The 12,787-nt window shown below is 45.4% G+C and overlaps 1 protein-coding gene across 12 annotated transcripts in view; it reads right to left on the bottom strand.

The window, feature by feature from the left end:
* The window catches only part of KALRN (kalirin RhoGEF kinase), a 522,320-nt gene extending 511,854 nt beyond the window's left edge, over positions 1-10,466 (bottom strand). For 10 of the 12 annotated variants that reach the window (XM_074595391.1, XM_074595388.1, XM_074595385.1 and 7 more), the window contains exon 1: positions 9,852-10,167. In XM_074595391.1, coding sequence (XP_074451492.1) covers positions 9,852-9,924 — 73 coding nt within the window. In that variant the 5' untranslated portion in view covers positions 9,925-10,167. Of the gene's footprint in view, positions 1-9,851; positions 10,168-10,336 lie in introns of those variants that run through there. The other 2 variants (XM_074595384.1, XM_074595386.1) reach the window with 2 other exon arrangements.
* Between the last annotated feature and the right edge of the window lie 2,321 nt (positions 10,467-12,787).

Genomic DNA, 12,787 nt, shown 5'->3' with positions numbered 1-12,787 from the left:
GTACATGTATAGGCTTTGCCTGTTCCCTACTTTCACGATGTACCCAGCCAAAGTCTACCAATTTTTTTCTCTAATGTGTGAGAAAATATACCTTTGGCTTTCCATCTTAAAAGCTACAACCCCAATCAAACCTCTTATTGTCTCATTTCTGTGATTTCCTTTGGCTTCTGACCTTCCCTACACTGACATCATCTGTTTCCCTTTCACGAAGGATGCAGGCTGTGATCCTGTTCTCAGCCAAACGCCCTCCAGCTCTGAAGCGCTCTGCTAGATAACTTTGTTGCATTCTTCCATGGGTTTTTAGGTTTCCCTACTGTTTTCTCATTTCTTTCTTGTTTTTCCTGCTTGTACCTTATTCTCTGCTCCACACTGAATAACTCCTCTGGCTGGTCCTTCAGACATCTTTAAAAGTAAAAAAGACAAGTATTCAGTTAAATGAATTCACAATCCACTTGACAGCTTTTATCGTAAGAACTTGGTGGCAGAGATCATCTTTTTGTTTAGTGTTCACGCAGCACCTGCTTCAGAAGGAACTAATCAGTGGCTGAGACAATAATACCAATAATAAACTCTGGTAGAGAGCATCGTAACATAATGACAATATCGTGGGTCCTATAAGAGGATAGCCCTATTGGAAGTTTTATTGCATTCGCTCACAATCGTTCAAATGGTCTCCTGCACCTACAGCTTCAAAAGCTACACAGACTGACAGGTACAGCATTTGAAGCGTCTGCTGAAAGAAAAGGCAACCCGCTGAAACTTTTCATCTGGAGTTTCCACTAAACTTGTCCCGTGGGAAAAGACAGTAGTAAACAGTGGAAGAGAAACACAGTCCAGACATTTCCCCAGAAAGTAAATCTGCTTCCACAGAGTACTGCATATTTCTTGCTAGCTATTATTTTTAACCTCTTGCAGATTTATTTTTACTACAATTTAAACGTATCTGTTATATGCCATAACATTATTATTATAAGAGACACTAAAATAGCAAAGTATTCTAGGCACTTGATACCATTTTACAAAACAGGGAATTAAAGCCAGCGATGACTGCAGATCACTGCAGCAGCAACCGATGCACATGACCCCCCTTTCAGCCTTACTTCTTATACCTCCTCTGTCGATGGAGGGGAGATGAAAAAAAATTGTGGAATTACTCCCAAAATTGTGGTATGCTTTCTCTTTATGTTTAACTGGGGGGACAGGGCAAAAAAGGAATTAAAATGGATCTAATGGGATGGACTTCTGTCTGCTGCTACTGGGCTGCGGGCACAGCCTTGGGCTCACAGCCACTGAAGCCACCAGCTAAGCCTACACATCCCATACCAAAAACTACATGGGATCGACATGCACCTCAGAATAGTTAGGTTCAGAAGAGACCTCTAAAGGTTATCTAGTCAGACTCCCCTGCAACGAGCAGGGATCTTTTCAACTAAATCAGGTTGCTCAGAGGCCTGTCCAACCTGGTCTTCAATGTTTCCAGGGATGGGGCATCTACCACCTCTCTGGGCAACCTGTGCCAGTGTTTCACTACCCTTACAGTAAAAAAATTTCTTCCTTATCTCTAGTCTGAATCTACTGTCTTTTAGTTTAAAGCCACTACCCCTTGTTCTATCGCTACAGGCCCAACTAAAAAGTCTCTCCCCACCTTTTTTATAAGCCCCCTTTAGGTATTGAAAGGCTGCAATAAGGTCTCCTCAGAGCCTTCTCTTCTCCAGGCTGAACAACCCCAACTATCTCAGCCTGTCCTCATAGGAGAGGTGTTTCATCCCTCTGAACATTTTTTTGTCCTAACCTTGAGGCTTTCATTCCATTTTTCACTAAGCTGTTTTAAGCAAACAAAAGTTTGTTTCCACAAGGGCCTCAGGTTTTGGCTTCATAGTGTATACTCTATTAAGTCTAATAAAATACAGCTAAATAAATAAATTTTGTCTTCGTTAATCATAGCTTTTTGGTGCTCCAACACTGATGGACATCTATTCATATCACGAATGGTAGAGCGTAACTTTTCACTCCTGAAAAGCATTACTGCAATGCTCTTTGTTTTCAGCTTGGATACTGTTTGGCACAACAGTTTGACGTTCACTTACAAGACTGGTGAAAAATATGCACTGCTAATTTTCTTAAGTGCCATGCCAGCGTCTCTGGGGGCCATGTGTTTCCCTGCCCTCCCATACAGTAATATGATTTGCTCCCAGTTAATAAAATGGACTTCACATCAGCTAAGGAAAGACTTTAGTTAGGACGTCCCCCTTCTTCATTCTTGAATAATATATTCATGGCAAAGAGCTAAAGTTGATAACATCTTTAAAATACATATTATTTTCCCTAATGTGAGGGATACAAGCCGATAATCCCGGCAGATCTCCTTTTTCTCCCCCATTGCCCCCGTGGTTTATCATGTCCAATTAGCCATCTGCCATGCCTGCACTGCCATACAAAGGGAGCCTGCTCTCCTCCACCGAAGCCCATCAGCAGGGCTATTGTCCCAGCTGACAAACAAGAATCAGACACTATTGTTTCCAGCTGATGATGCTGCTCCCAATGTAGGCTGCCAGTTGCCATTAAAACAGCGGGAGTGCCAGGGTACACTCCAGGAGTCAGGAACCATGCCAGCAGTGCCCATATTACTGGGGAACCTTTACAAAGCTCTTTTTGCTCTATATGCATATATTTTCTAATTTCAGGTAACCAACCTGGTCCAACTACCACTATTCATATCCCAGCTGCACTGGAGCGCATCTGACCTACTGCCTTTGCTGTTTTACCAAACACTCACTTCACAAAGAAAGGCTCACAATCCCCAGAAGAAAGCAACATCTTGGAGTCAAATCTTTCCCTCTAGTGATTTTTTTATTTTAAAGGTAAGGCATGTCTTCTGCCACTTCAGCACAGCTTATTCCACACACACACACAAAAAAAAAAAGTAGTTAAAAAACCTGAAAAGTCCACTAAGTCTACATGGGTACCAATTATGTGATGAGGTTAATTTAATTTCTCTCACGAACAACACACACTCACCCTTTTTCCCAAGGCCACTTCACTAAAAGAAATGACCAGAGCAGCTGGGCTGCCAGTCACCGAGATGTTAAATTGAAGATCATTTCCTCTTATTATTCTCAGCAAAGCATGATGTGACCTTACACTAAAAACTACAGTCTGCCTAATTATGGTAGTTTTGTTCCATCAGTGAAACTGAAATGCTGGTTCATATAATTAAGGTTACAAAAAAAAGAAATTTCGTTTTTAGTTTTAAAGGCAATTTGTTGCCTTGAAGTGGGAGTGCAACAAATTAGGCCTATGTACCTATATGTTCTCAATCATTATACTGTGTAATTTGGAAGAAACAGAACACACTCCTAGAGTTTAGTAACAAAGCCACACATGTTAATATGGGAAAAAGAACCTCAATAAACCACAATTTATTCTGGGCACTAGTTAATGAAAACGAGCAAACAAAATGAATATTTATATTTAAAAGTAGAAACAGAATTATCTCCTAAGACCTTGATTAGGAAACAGGAATTATTGAAACTTCAATAAATGTTTTAACGTGGCATTTCACACTCCAGCATTCAACATACATAATTTTAATATACCACTTTGAATCTTCACTGAATAGTTCAAAATGAAATAAATGAAAAGCAACTGAAACTAATGTTATTCCACAGTAATCACATATGTAACAACTTTCACAATGACTTACAATGAAGTCTTTGCCCTGGATTCAAATATTGGTCTCATTCTGAACCAAATCTGAAATACAAGATGAAAACAGAAATATTTTGCTGTATATTACCCCATTCTTAGCACAAAATGCTCTAAATCCCATTTCAACACACTGCAGTCCACATACCACACAGGTGACTGACGAACCTAGATTTACGATTGCCATTGCTGTGCCTGGGCCAAGTTCTGTTTTCAGTTACATCCACGAAAACTCACGAACAATTCCTCTGAAGTCCTCTGGATGTGTGCAACAGTAACACAATCTGTCCCAGAACTGAATGGAAAAAAATAATTCAAAATATTACGACTTCTTTCTTTTACAGCCCTCCATGCTTTAGGGTTCTCCATTCAGACAATCATATCTGACTTCTCTTTTCATATCCAGCTTTCTTTTGCAACACGTATATTGTAATATTCACTGTTATTCTTGCCAGATTTGCTAGGCAAAATTCCCCAAGTGGCAGAGTCCCTTCAGTTAAACATGGGGTGCGTGTGCCATTCAAGCCTGTAGAACGGGAGTTGTTTATCCAAAGAAATATTAAAAGCAGGACGCCAGTCCAAATCAAACAAAAGCACAAATAGTTGTTTCATGACTGACTTTAAGTTCCAGCCATAAAATGCACAGCGCTATGGGTTTATAAGGCCTAATACTCCATAAGTATTTTCTTTGATATAACTATGAAGCACTTAAAACACCACTGGGTACTGTACACTACATGTCGCCATGGAGCAATAAACTGCTATACATCCATAATCAACCTTCCTAGGGACCGTAAGGTCACAGCAGCTGAAACAACAGAATACTTCATCCCCAACCTTCAAAGGGCCCAGAGCACCTGTCCAGCCGGAGGGCTCCCCCAGCGGGCTCTTAAGGTGAGGGTGTGCTTGGAAATTAAACCCAAAAAAAACCAACCACCAAACCCATCAAAGTTGCTCCCATTTTTAAACCCTCAATGTTTCCCCGGCAGGTTATTATTATGAGACTTGATAAAATACACTATGGGAGGCAGGCGGTGGGAAACAGCACTAGTTATACTTGCCTGGCTAAGTTTGATGCTCACTTGTATCCATGCAGCTCACCATCCCAAGACACGCATGGCCAGCTAAGGCCACATGGAAAATAGTCTACACAAGCACTAGGAAGGCTGCCCAGGGCTCCTCTTTGATGACTTTGGGATGCACTTTTCTTCTTTCAGACTTTCAATCCCAAAACACAGCATAGGCAACAGGTTTACCCCACCCATAACTTCTGCAGGTGCCATACCAAGCCTTATTGCATTGCCTCCACAATTTACTATTGTCTGTGCTATAAGCTTATGTTCTCTATTGCACCCTGTCCTGGAAATCAAATTCAGTACGTACCAGCTCTGAACAGAAGCTGGGCTTGAAAGGCCTTTTCCTCTGGAAGTAATTCTCTTCAGTGTTAATTGAATTAATATCAAATAGAATAAATATCTTCCTACTGGCCTATAACACAATGCAATCTCATCCAGAAGAAACACATTGTAAATGACTATCAGATGTCACCCCTGTTGCCCTGTATGTACTTCTGAGGGAGGAGGAAAGAAGTATGTGAAAGAAATGCTTTTCTGAACATAAATTCCCAATTTAAATTACTCCCTTCCAGGATCAGACAGAAAGAGATCCTTCCCTTTTGTCACAAGACCCCACAAATCAGCCCCATTTCTGAGCAGCATCTGCAGGGCGAGAGGGGGAAGAGGACAGTCATTCCCACCAAGACCTCTTGATTCACCTACACATCCTTTGTCATGTCTACATGCCAATTCCCGGACTAGCAGAGCTCCCTCTGAGAACCTGGAGGAGAAGATGGGACAACAGCAGGGCATAGCGACATGGACTTCCCCATGCACTGGGAGGATCTGGGTACCCACATGTAGCAAGATAACTGTCCTCCTCCCCCATGTCAGTCATATGAAAAAACAGCTACAGTAGACAACGAGGAGAGAAAGGAGCAAAACTCATATTCCTGACAGGGTCAGAGGTCAAAGCCTCCAGAGAGTGGTACAGATTTTAATTAACAGCATCACCTTAAAGAATACAGGAGCTTTCCAAGTGGTAGGCAGAACCTGACAGTCTTTTCTACGACAGAGCCTCCTTTACCAGCACACATTACCAGACCGGACCTTATAAATTATAAAGTCTCAAGGTGAGGAAGCCAGGCAGCACACAAACCCCTCACCCCAGTGACAACTCAGTTGAATTAATTTATCTGTTCTACGAGGAGACACTTGATTCCATCAACCTCGAGGAGCACTTCTCTGCAGACATCGTTTCAAGCACATCTATTGATCAAGCAGCCTGGCCACTGCCAATCATTTTAAAGTTATTTAGTAGCAGAGCTGCCAGTCACTCATGCACAAATGAACAACATTGGAAGTATAACCGGCTGGTGGAAAGCAGAAAGCAAACAGAATAATTCATTGCAGTCAAAGGAGATGGAACAATATCAATTTTCAACTCACTCACAGGAAGTATCGATGACAAAGTCGGCATCTTTGTACCAGACATAATCAATGTTATACTTAAGTGCCAGAAAAATAAATTAGAAAATAAAACTGTATCTGCTAGTGGATAAGAAATATTGATGAGTATCCTTGCCAGTAATTGGTAATTTGCTAAACTGTTCTGTCACTGACCTCTATAAATATTTAAAATTTTGGTACATACAGGTTTTCCTTATATGTTTCACTTCTGTTTCCAAAACACACTGCAGAGATTCCTGCAGCTTAGGCACAAAGGCAAAGCTTTCCCTCTGTGTCTATATCCAAGGGATATCTGTCATTCATATGTTTTACAAAGTGCTTATGTTATGTTGAAACAACAAGTATTTGGATGCAGTTCCACACAATATAAAAACGTCTTGGTACACACTTAATATAGACCATTGAGAGTTCCACAGAACTTGCTCATATTTTATTATGTCACACAAATAGACATAAGAAACTTAGTAAGGCATACCTAGGCATAGATTTGGTTTCTTACTCAAACATAAGCTCAAATAGAAGCCATAGACATTGTGCAGAAATTACTGCCTCAATTCAGCAGCCGCTGTTATCCCAGAAATCAGAGCTGGAGACTGCAATAGTCATTTCTGCCCTTAAAGTCCCTCTGCCTGTTAATTTTTATCCCAGTTACATGGGAGTGATTGCCTAAAAAAAAAAAAAAAAAAAAAAAGAGACTGAATTACTCTCGGCATATATCTGATGGTGAAAATTAGAATAGTCCCTACCCTGCCTGCCTCCGTGGAGGTTTAACTGACTGCCAGCATCAATCACACAGGTGTTAAATCCACCCTTTTCTTAAAAGTCATTTCTAGTTCTCATCAGTGTAAGCACCAGAACAGACCCTCCTTTATTACCTCATGTTAATTCCTTCAGTTTTACTTTCCAGGTACAGCTCAGAAAGCTACTATCTCAGTTGTCATCGCTGACAAGGGACTGCCACCTCCGAGTGTTTGGGTGCTGCTGGGGGAGCCACTCAGTGCGCAGCACCATTCCCAGCATCAGCCTCCTCTGCTGGTACCAGGGAGCAGCCTATCGATCCTCCCGGCTCAGTGCAAAGCCCAGCTGGTTGCTAAAAGCCTATGAGTGAGATATTAGTTGTTTGGACTCCATTTTTTTTTTCACTGAGAATAATGAGTTCATGCTTTTCCATGCAGTAGCTGTGAATTTGGGAAGAGTTTGGGCAGTTTAGTGTATGCTTGTGCTATTGAAGCAACTGATCTTTAAACCACACTGATTCATTTTTTATTTGATGTGAACGTACAAGGGCATGTAAGCCACAATGGTTATGCTTTTATGCTTTACAAATCCAGAATACAAGTCAAGAGAGAAGGAATAAAAGAAAAAAGCTAAAATGAAGACGAAAAGGATGCTAAGACAATGCAGCTCTCTGCAGCTATTACAAATCAGACTCCATCTCAGAGTTCTCACTCAGGCAAGATTGCCATTGATAGCCAAAGAGAAGAGTGTGAGTGTCAGTTGTGTCCTGTCTACAGCTGTCCTCCCAAGGTCCATATCAGCTGTTCTCTCTGCCATCCATTAAAATCAACTTCAGACAGGCACAACAGCAGCGCACAAACCCCAGAAGTGAATAGCGCACAAACAATGCAGGAAACCAACAGTACAATTTCATGCAAGTCGAACCTACTCTCATGTGCATTTTCCCCATTTCTCAGTGATGTTGCCTGGCCATTGTAATAGCTGACAATAAAAATGAATTACTAACAAGTTGGGGTTTTTTTCATGTAATCTTTTTGGACACAAGATACTACATAACAGCACAGAAACAAGAATTTTTCCATATCTTTTCACGAAGCTTAAGGTAGAAGAGACGACCATCAGGAATGGCGTATGCATATATGCTTCGGTTCAAGGATGTGGCCTAGGAATCCCTTTCAGGCCCAGGTTCTGTGATTTTGTTTCCTCAAGAACAGAAACATTAGGAGACTTCACAAAATCTCCACGATAAATGTATAACGCAGGTTACAAGTGTATTCATGGCTCTACAGGTGAATCTTCAGGTGAAGGAGGCAGTCTGGGAGAACCGTCTAGTCATGTGGCTCCCTGCACTTTTTCCTCATTTAGGAATACTTTTTTCACACCAGCTAGACAGATTCTCTCCAAATTCAATTCTGCTAACATGCTTAGGTTGAGAATGCAGTGTCACTGCGAAATTGTTCAGCTTTGAATCTGAAGGGAGAGAGGAAAAATGGGGGGAACCTTAATTAACAGGTTCCTTTTAAAAGGAAAATTGGTGGGTTATTTTTCTTTTTAAACTAATCTGTCATTGTTGAGACCTCAGAAATTAGCTTGTAACCAGGTAGGCTATCAACAGGCAAATATCCTATGGCTTAATGGCTTGTGGATCACAAGATACACACAGCCAGACCTTATTATACTTATCCCCTAGATCAAAGGGCTTTCACATAAATGGGGTGCAGTCTACCATAGCAGAGAGCTGCTGCAGGCCTTCAGGATTTTACTACTTTAAAGTTTTCATGATTACATAATTGTTTTTTTGTAACAGGAGCTCAAAGCACTGCATACAGCTAATGAGCAGGTAGAAGGAAGAAAACAGCTGAAAAGCAGTCTTGACAAACAGCTGTGGCAGTAAGTGTCAGTTCCAGCCTAAAAGGGTCAATCCCCTTATGAAACAAGCATTTAATCCTTTACAATTTTTAATTAAAAATCTACCAAGAAGCCTATAACACTTTCTTAAGAATTTTGTCTATGGAAAGGGGGAAGGAGGGCAGACCACAAGTTGTTTCAGTTGAGACACTGATCCCGTGCAAAGCCATGTTTCAGAGCTGAGGGCTCCCACACAGACACTACCTCATGAACTGGTGGTGCAGTGGGGACCCCAGCACATACCCATTGCCTAGAGAATTTACTTAACCGCTGCATCATCAGCGAAGGCGCCACACCACACTCTGCTGTAGCCCAGCTACCCCTCCGCTCCACTTCAGCATCCTCTGAAACCGGAGAGCGAAACACAGAGCTCTCGCCCAGCCCTGAGACACTTTGCGAGCCCGTCCCCGCGAGGTCAGCACCCCCAGCCAGCAGCGGGGCTGCGGGCGAGCGCTGCCCGGGGCGCCCCAGCCCTCCCTGCCCACCCGAGAGCGGCAGGGATAGCGTCGGGCGCTTCGCCCGGGCAGAGCGGATCGGGGCGGGCAGGGCAGGCAGGCGGCTCCGCTTCCAAAAGCCGTCCAGCCGCCGCTGCCCGGGGCGGGGACCCGGCGGGACGCGGCCGGCGCAACCGCCCGCGGGATCGACAACACGGCGGCTCTTCCCGAGCATCCCCGCGGGGCTTTTGTGCCTGCCCGGGGCGGTGGCCCGGCCGGTCCTCTCCCAAGGCAGTCAGCGGCGGGAGCGTAGCCCCGCGGTAGCATCCTCCGGGGGCGGGAGGGAGGACCGGAGCGCAGACGAGCCGAGGGATTGCGACGGACAAAGCAAGAAGGCAGGCGGGGACCCCCTCCATTCCCCTCCTTTCCCCTCCCCGCGGCTCCGCCGCCGGCGGTGCCCGCGCCGCCGCCGCCAGCCCCGCATCCCGCGGCGGAGGCAGGGCCCGGCGCTGCTCCGGCCCCTTCCCCGCGGCTCCCCTACCTGTTCGGAAGAAAGCATCCACCTCGGAGTCGGGGACAGCGCCTTCCTCCGCCGCCCCTTCGGCGGGATTCATGGCTGGGGGAGAGGCGGCGGCGAGCCCGGCGGCTGGTAATATCCAGTGAGTTAGGGAGGAGGAGAGCCGAGAGAGAGAGAGAAAGAGAGAGGGAGGAGAGGAGGGAGGGATGGAGGCGCGTTTAGCAGCGAGCCCAGCCGAGCGCCGCCCGGATCATCCCTTCCGCGGTGCCTGCGGGGCGGCTGCCCCGGGGCTGGGCTGCGCTGCCCCCGGGCTGCGCTGGGCTTCGCTGGGCGGCGCGGCCCCGGGGCGGAGTGCCGGTGCCGAGCCCCGCCGCCGCCGCCGCCGGCCCCCTCCCCTCCACCCGCTATTGTTCCGACCTGCTCCGCTCCGCTCCCCCCCGCCGCCGCTGCCCCTCGCCGCGCTGACAGCCCGGCCCGTCCCCCGGCGGCCGCCCCCGCCGCTTTCCTACCGGCACTTCCTGAGGCAGGCCGGGGCGGCCGCGGCGCCCCCCGCTGCCGGGGCAGCCCCTCCGCGGGCGCGGCCGCTCCGCGCAGCAGCACAGCTCGGGCGGGGCGGGCCGGGCACAGGTGCGAGCAGGGGCGCCCTGGCGGGGGGGGAATTTTTTATTTCCTACGCCTGTGCGCTCCACAGCCGCGTTGCTGAGCATCAGCGGGCTGCACCGCTGCCATGTCTCCCCTCTGATGAATAACCGCGGGGGCACGGCGCAGCGCCCGGCTGTCAGCTGGGCAGGTACTCGGGGGGAGAAAGTGAACGCCGCTGTAGTTACAGGGAAAAACATTTTTCTTTGTTTGGGGGTTTCGTGGTGTGGTGGTTTTTTTGGGTTTTGGTTTGGTTTTTTTTTTTTTTTGTTCATGGGCTGTAGGGCATTATTGCTTTGGAAGCGATCAGTGAAACTGCATGTTGTTGCAGGTATGCCTTCGTATTTTATTCTTTACCATCCTAGGTGACTAGAGAGCCAAAAGGGAGTTTGAAAAGCCAAGATCCTGGTCCCAGCTCAGACATTGATTCAGCTAGCTAAATGATTTTTATTTCTCTCCTGTAGCTCCAATATTTGTGATTTGTGACAATAATTGTTGTCTCAAAAGGAGTGCTGTGAGGAATACTTGTTTGTACTTTGTTAGCAGCTGTGTTAAATATTATTCCCTGAGCCCAGCTACCAAGACTTCAAGCACAGACAGGCAGAGATAGACAGAAAGACAGATGTTTGCCATTTGGGCACTTTCCTTTCTTTTCCTGTTCACCTATTTGAAGTCTCACCAGCTCCTCATTCCTCTATAATCGCGTAACAGCTCTAAAACCAGCAGCCTGCTTAAGAAGAAATGTTGCTGTTCCACGTATTCAAAACACCATTGTAAAACAGGAGTGTTACTCTCACACCTCACAGTTGTTCATCTTTGTTACCTCTACCATGGGAAAGTAAAAGCAACTGTTGGAGTAACCCCCCCTCTGGCTGTATTACCCTTGGATAACCCGTCCTTGCTGCAAAATAGCACCTCCCACTCTCAAGACCAACATGTCCCCATGCCCTCGGTGTCATTATCCTGTAGGGGTAATGCCAAATCACCATTCCTTTGGCACTGAAAAACTCTGACGTTTAAGGGACTCTATAGGTGCACAGGGGAAAGTCATCTGTAGAAGATAAGGACAAAACATCTCTGATAACCTGGTTACCCCAGAGGAACTCACTGGAGCACTTCAAAAGAGCTAAGTATCAGTTTAGTGCATTTCAAGAAAGAAAATACTCCAAGTAACAGAAATCTCAGATACAACTGGTTTTAAGTGACACTGTTTGGATCAGATCTCAATCTGTCAGGTAGGTTAGCAGCTGAGGCTGGCAGAACCTTTCCCATTTCAGCCCAGAATATTTTAGACAACAGAGGAACATGGGTTTCCTCCATCTGATCTCTTCTCAATAGAGCGTAGAGGAAGGCTGGATTTGGATGTATGCTCACGGACTAGATATATTCCACTTAATAAAAGGGCTGAAACTTTCCCAGCAGAAACTTAACTGTCAAAATGGCATTGACCAGGCAGGCCGAGCACAGAGATCCCAGTCACATCTTCTCTGCCCTTACTGTTTACTACTGGAATTGAAACAGAATTGAGAAGCAAATCATATGCCGTGCCTGGGGACTGAAGAAATAAGAGCAAACATCCTATAGAGATCTCTCAAGCATTTAGTTTCCCTCCGGTTGCCTTATTCCCTTCTGATCTCTGATCTACTGCCCATTTCCCAAGCCTAACACCAGCTGGTTTTAACTGAAGCCATTTACCTTTTTATGCTTATAGATAAAAAAGGTCATTTCACAACTATCCACAGAAAATGTCAACACAAAAGCTATGTCCAAGATGCCGAAGTTTATTGCAGACCTCAGTGCTACCTCTGAGCTCACCTCCCTAGGACAAGCAGGATGCCAGGACCATCTCTGTATCAGGAATGCCAGCAGTAGGGCATTACCACAGTACAAGCACCTGATTACAATCAGTCTTTCAAAGCACCAGACTTTCTTCAGTGACCACTCACCCCTTCTTCCACATCACACCATGATGCAGAAAAGCCCTCAATCTTCCAGGCTTAAGCAAGCTGCATCATCTCAAATCCCATCTCAAGATCTCATCTCCAAATATTCACTATCCACAACCCAGATTCCCTGCTTAACCCTCATTCTTCCCCAGACTTGTACACGCAGATTGATTTTGAGTGTGGGCTAAAACTTTGGTAGCTGGGAAGAATGTTGCTTCCTTGTGAAGCACTATGAATCAGCTTGGATTTGGTACAAACTGATGTTTTTTCTAGTCAAAGCATTCCTCCTTCAGGAGCATCCTTAGAAGCTAGGCAGAAGTTACCCATAAGCAGGGAAGGTTTAGCATCATCCAAAGGGAATTAATGTTGTCAATG

The sequence above is a fragment of the Larus michahellis genome, chromosome 7 (assembly GCF_964199755.1).
Source record: "Larus michahellis chromosome 7, bLarMic1.1, whole genome shotgun sequence".
Classification (NCBI taxonomy): Eukaryota; Metazoa; Chordata; class Aves; order Charadriiformes; family Laridae; genus Larus; species Larus michahellis.
The sequence above is the reverse complement of the archived record's forward strand: the minus strand, read 5'-3'. Positions and strand labels throughout refer to the sequence as shown.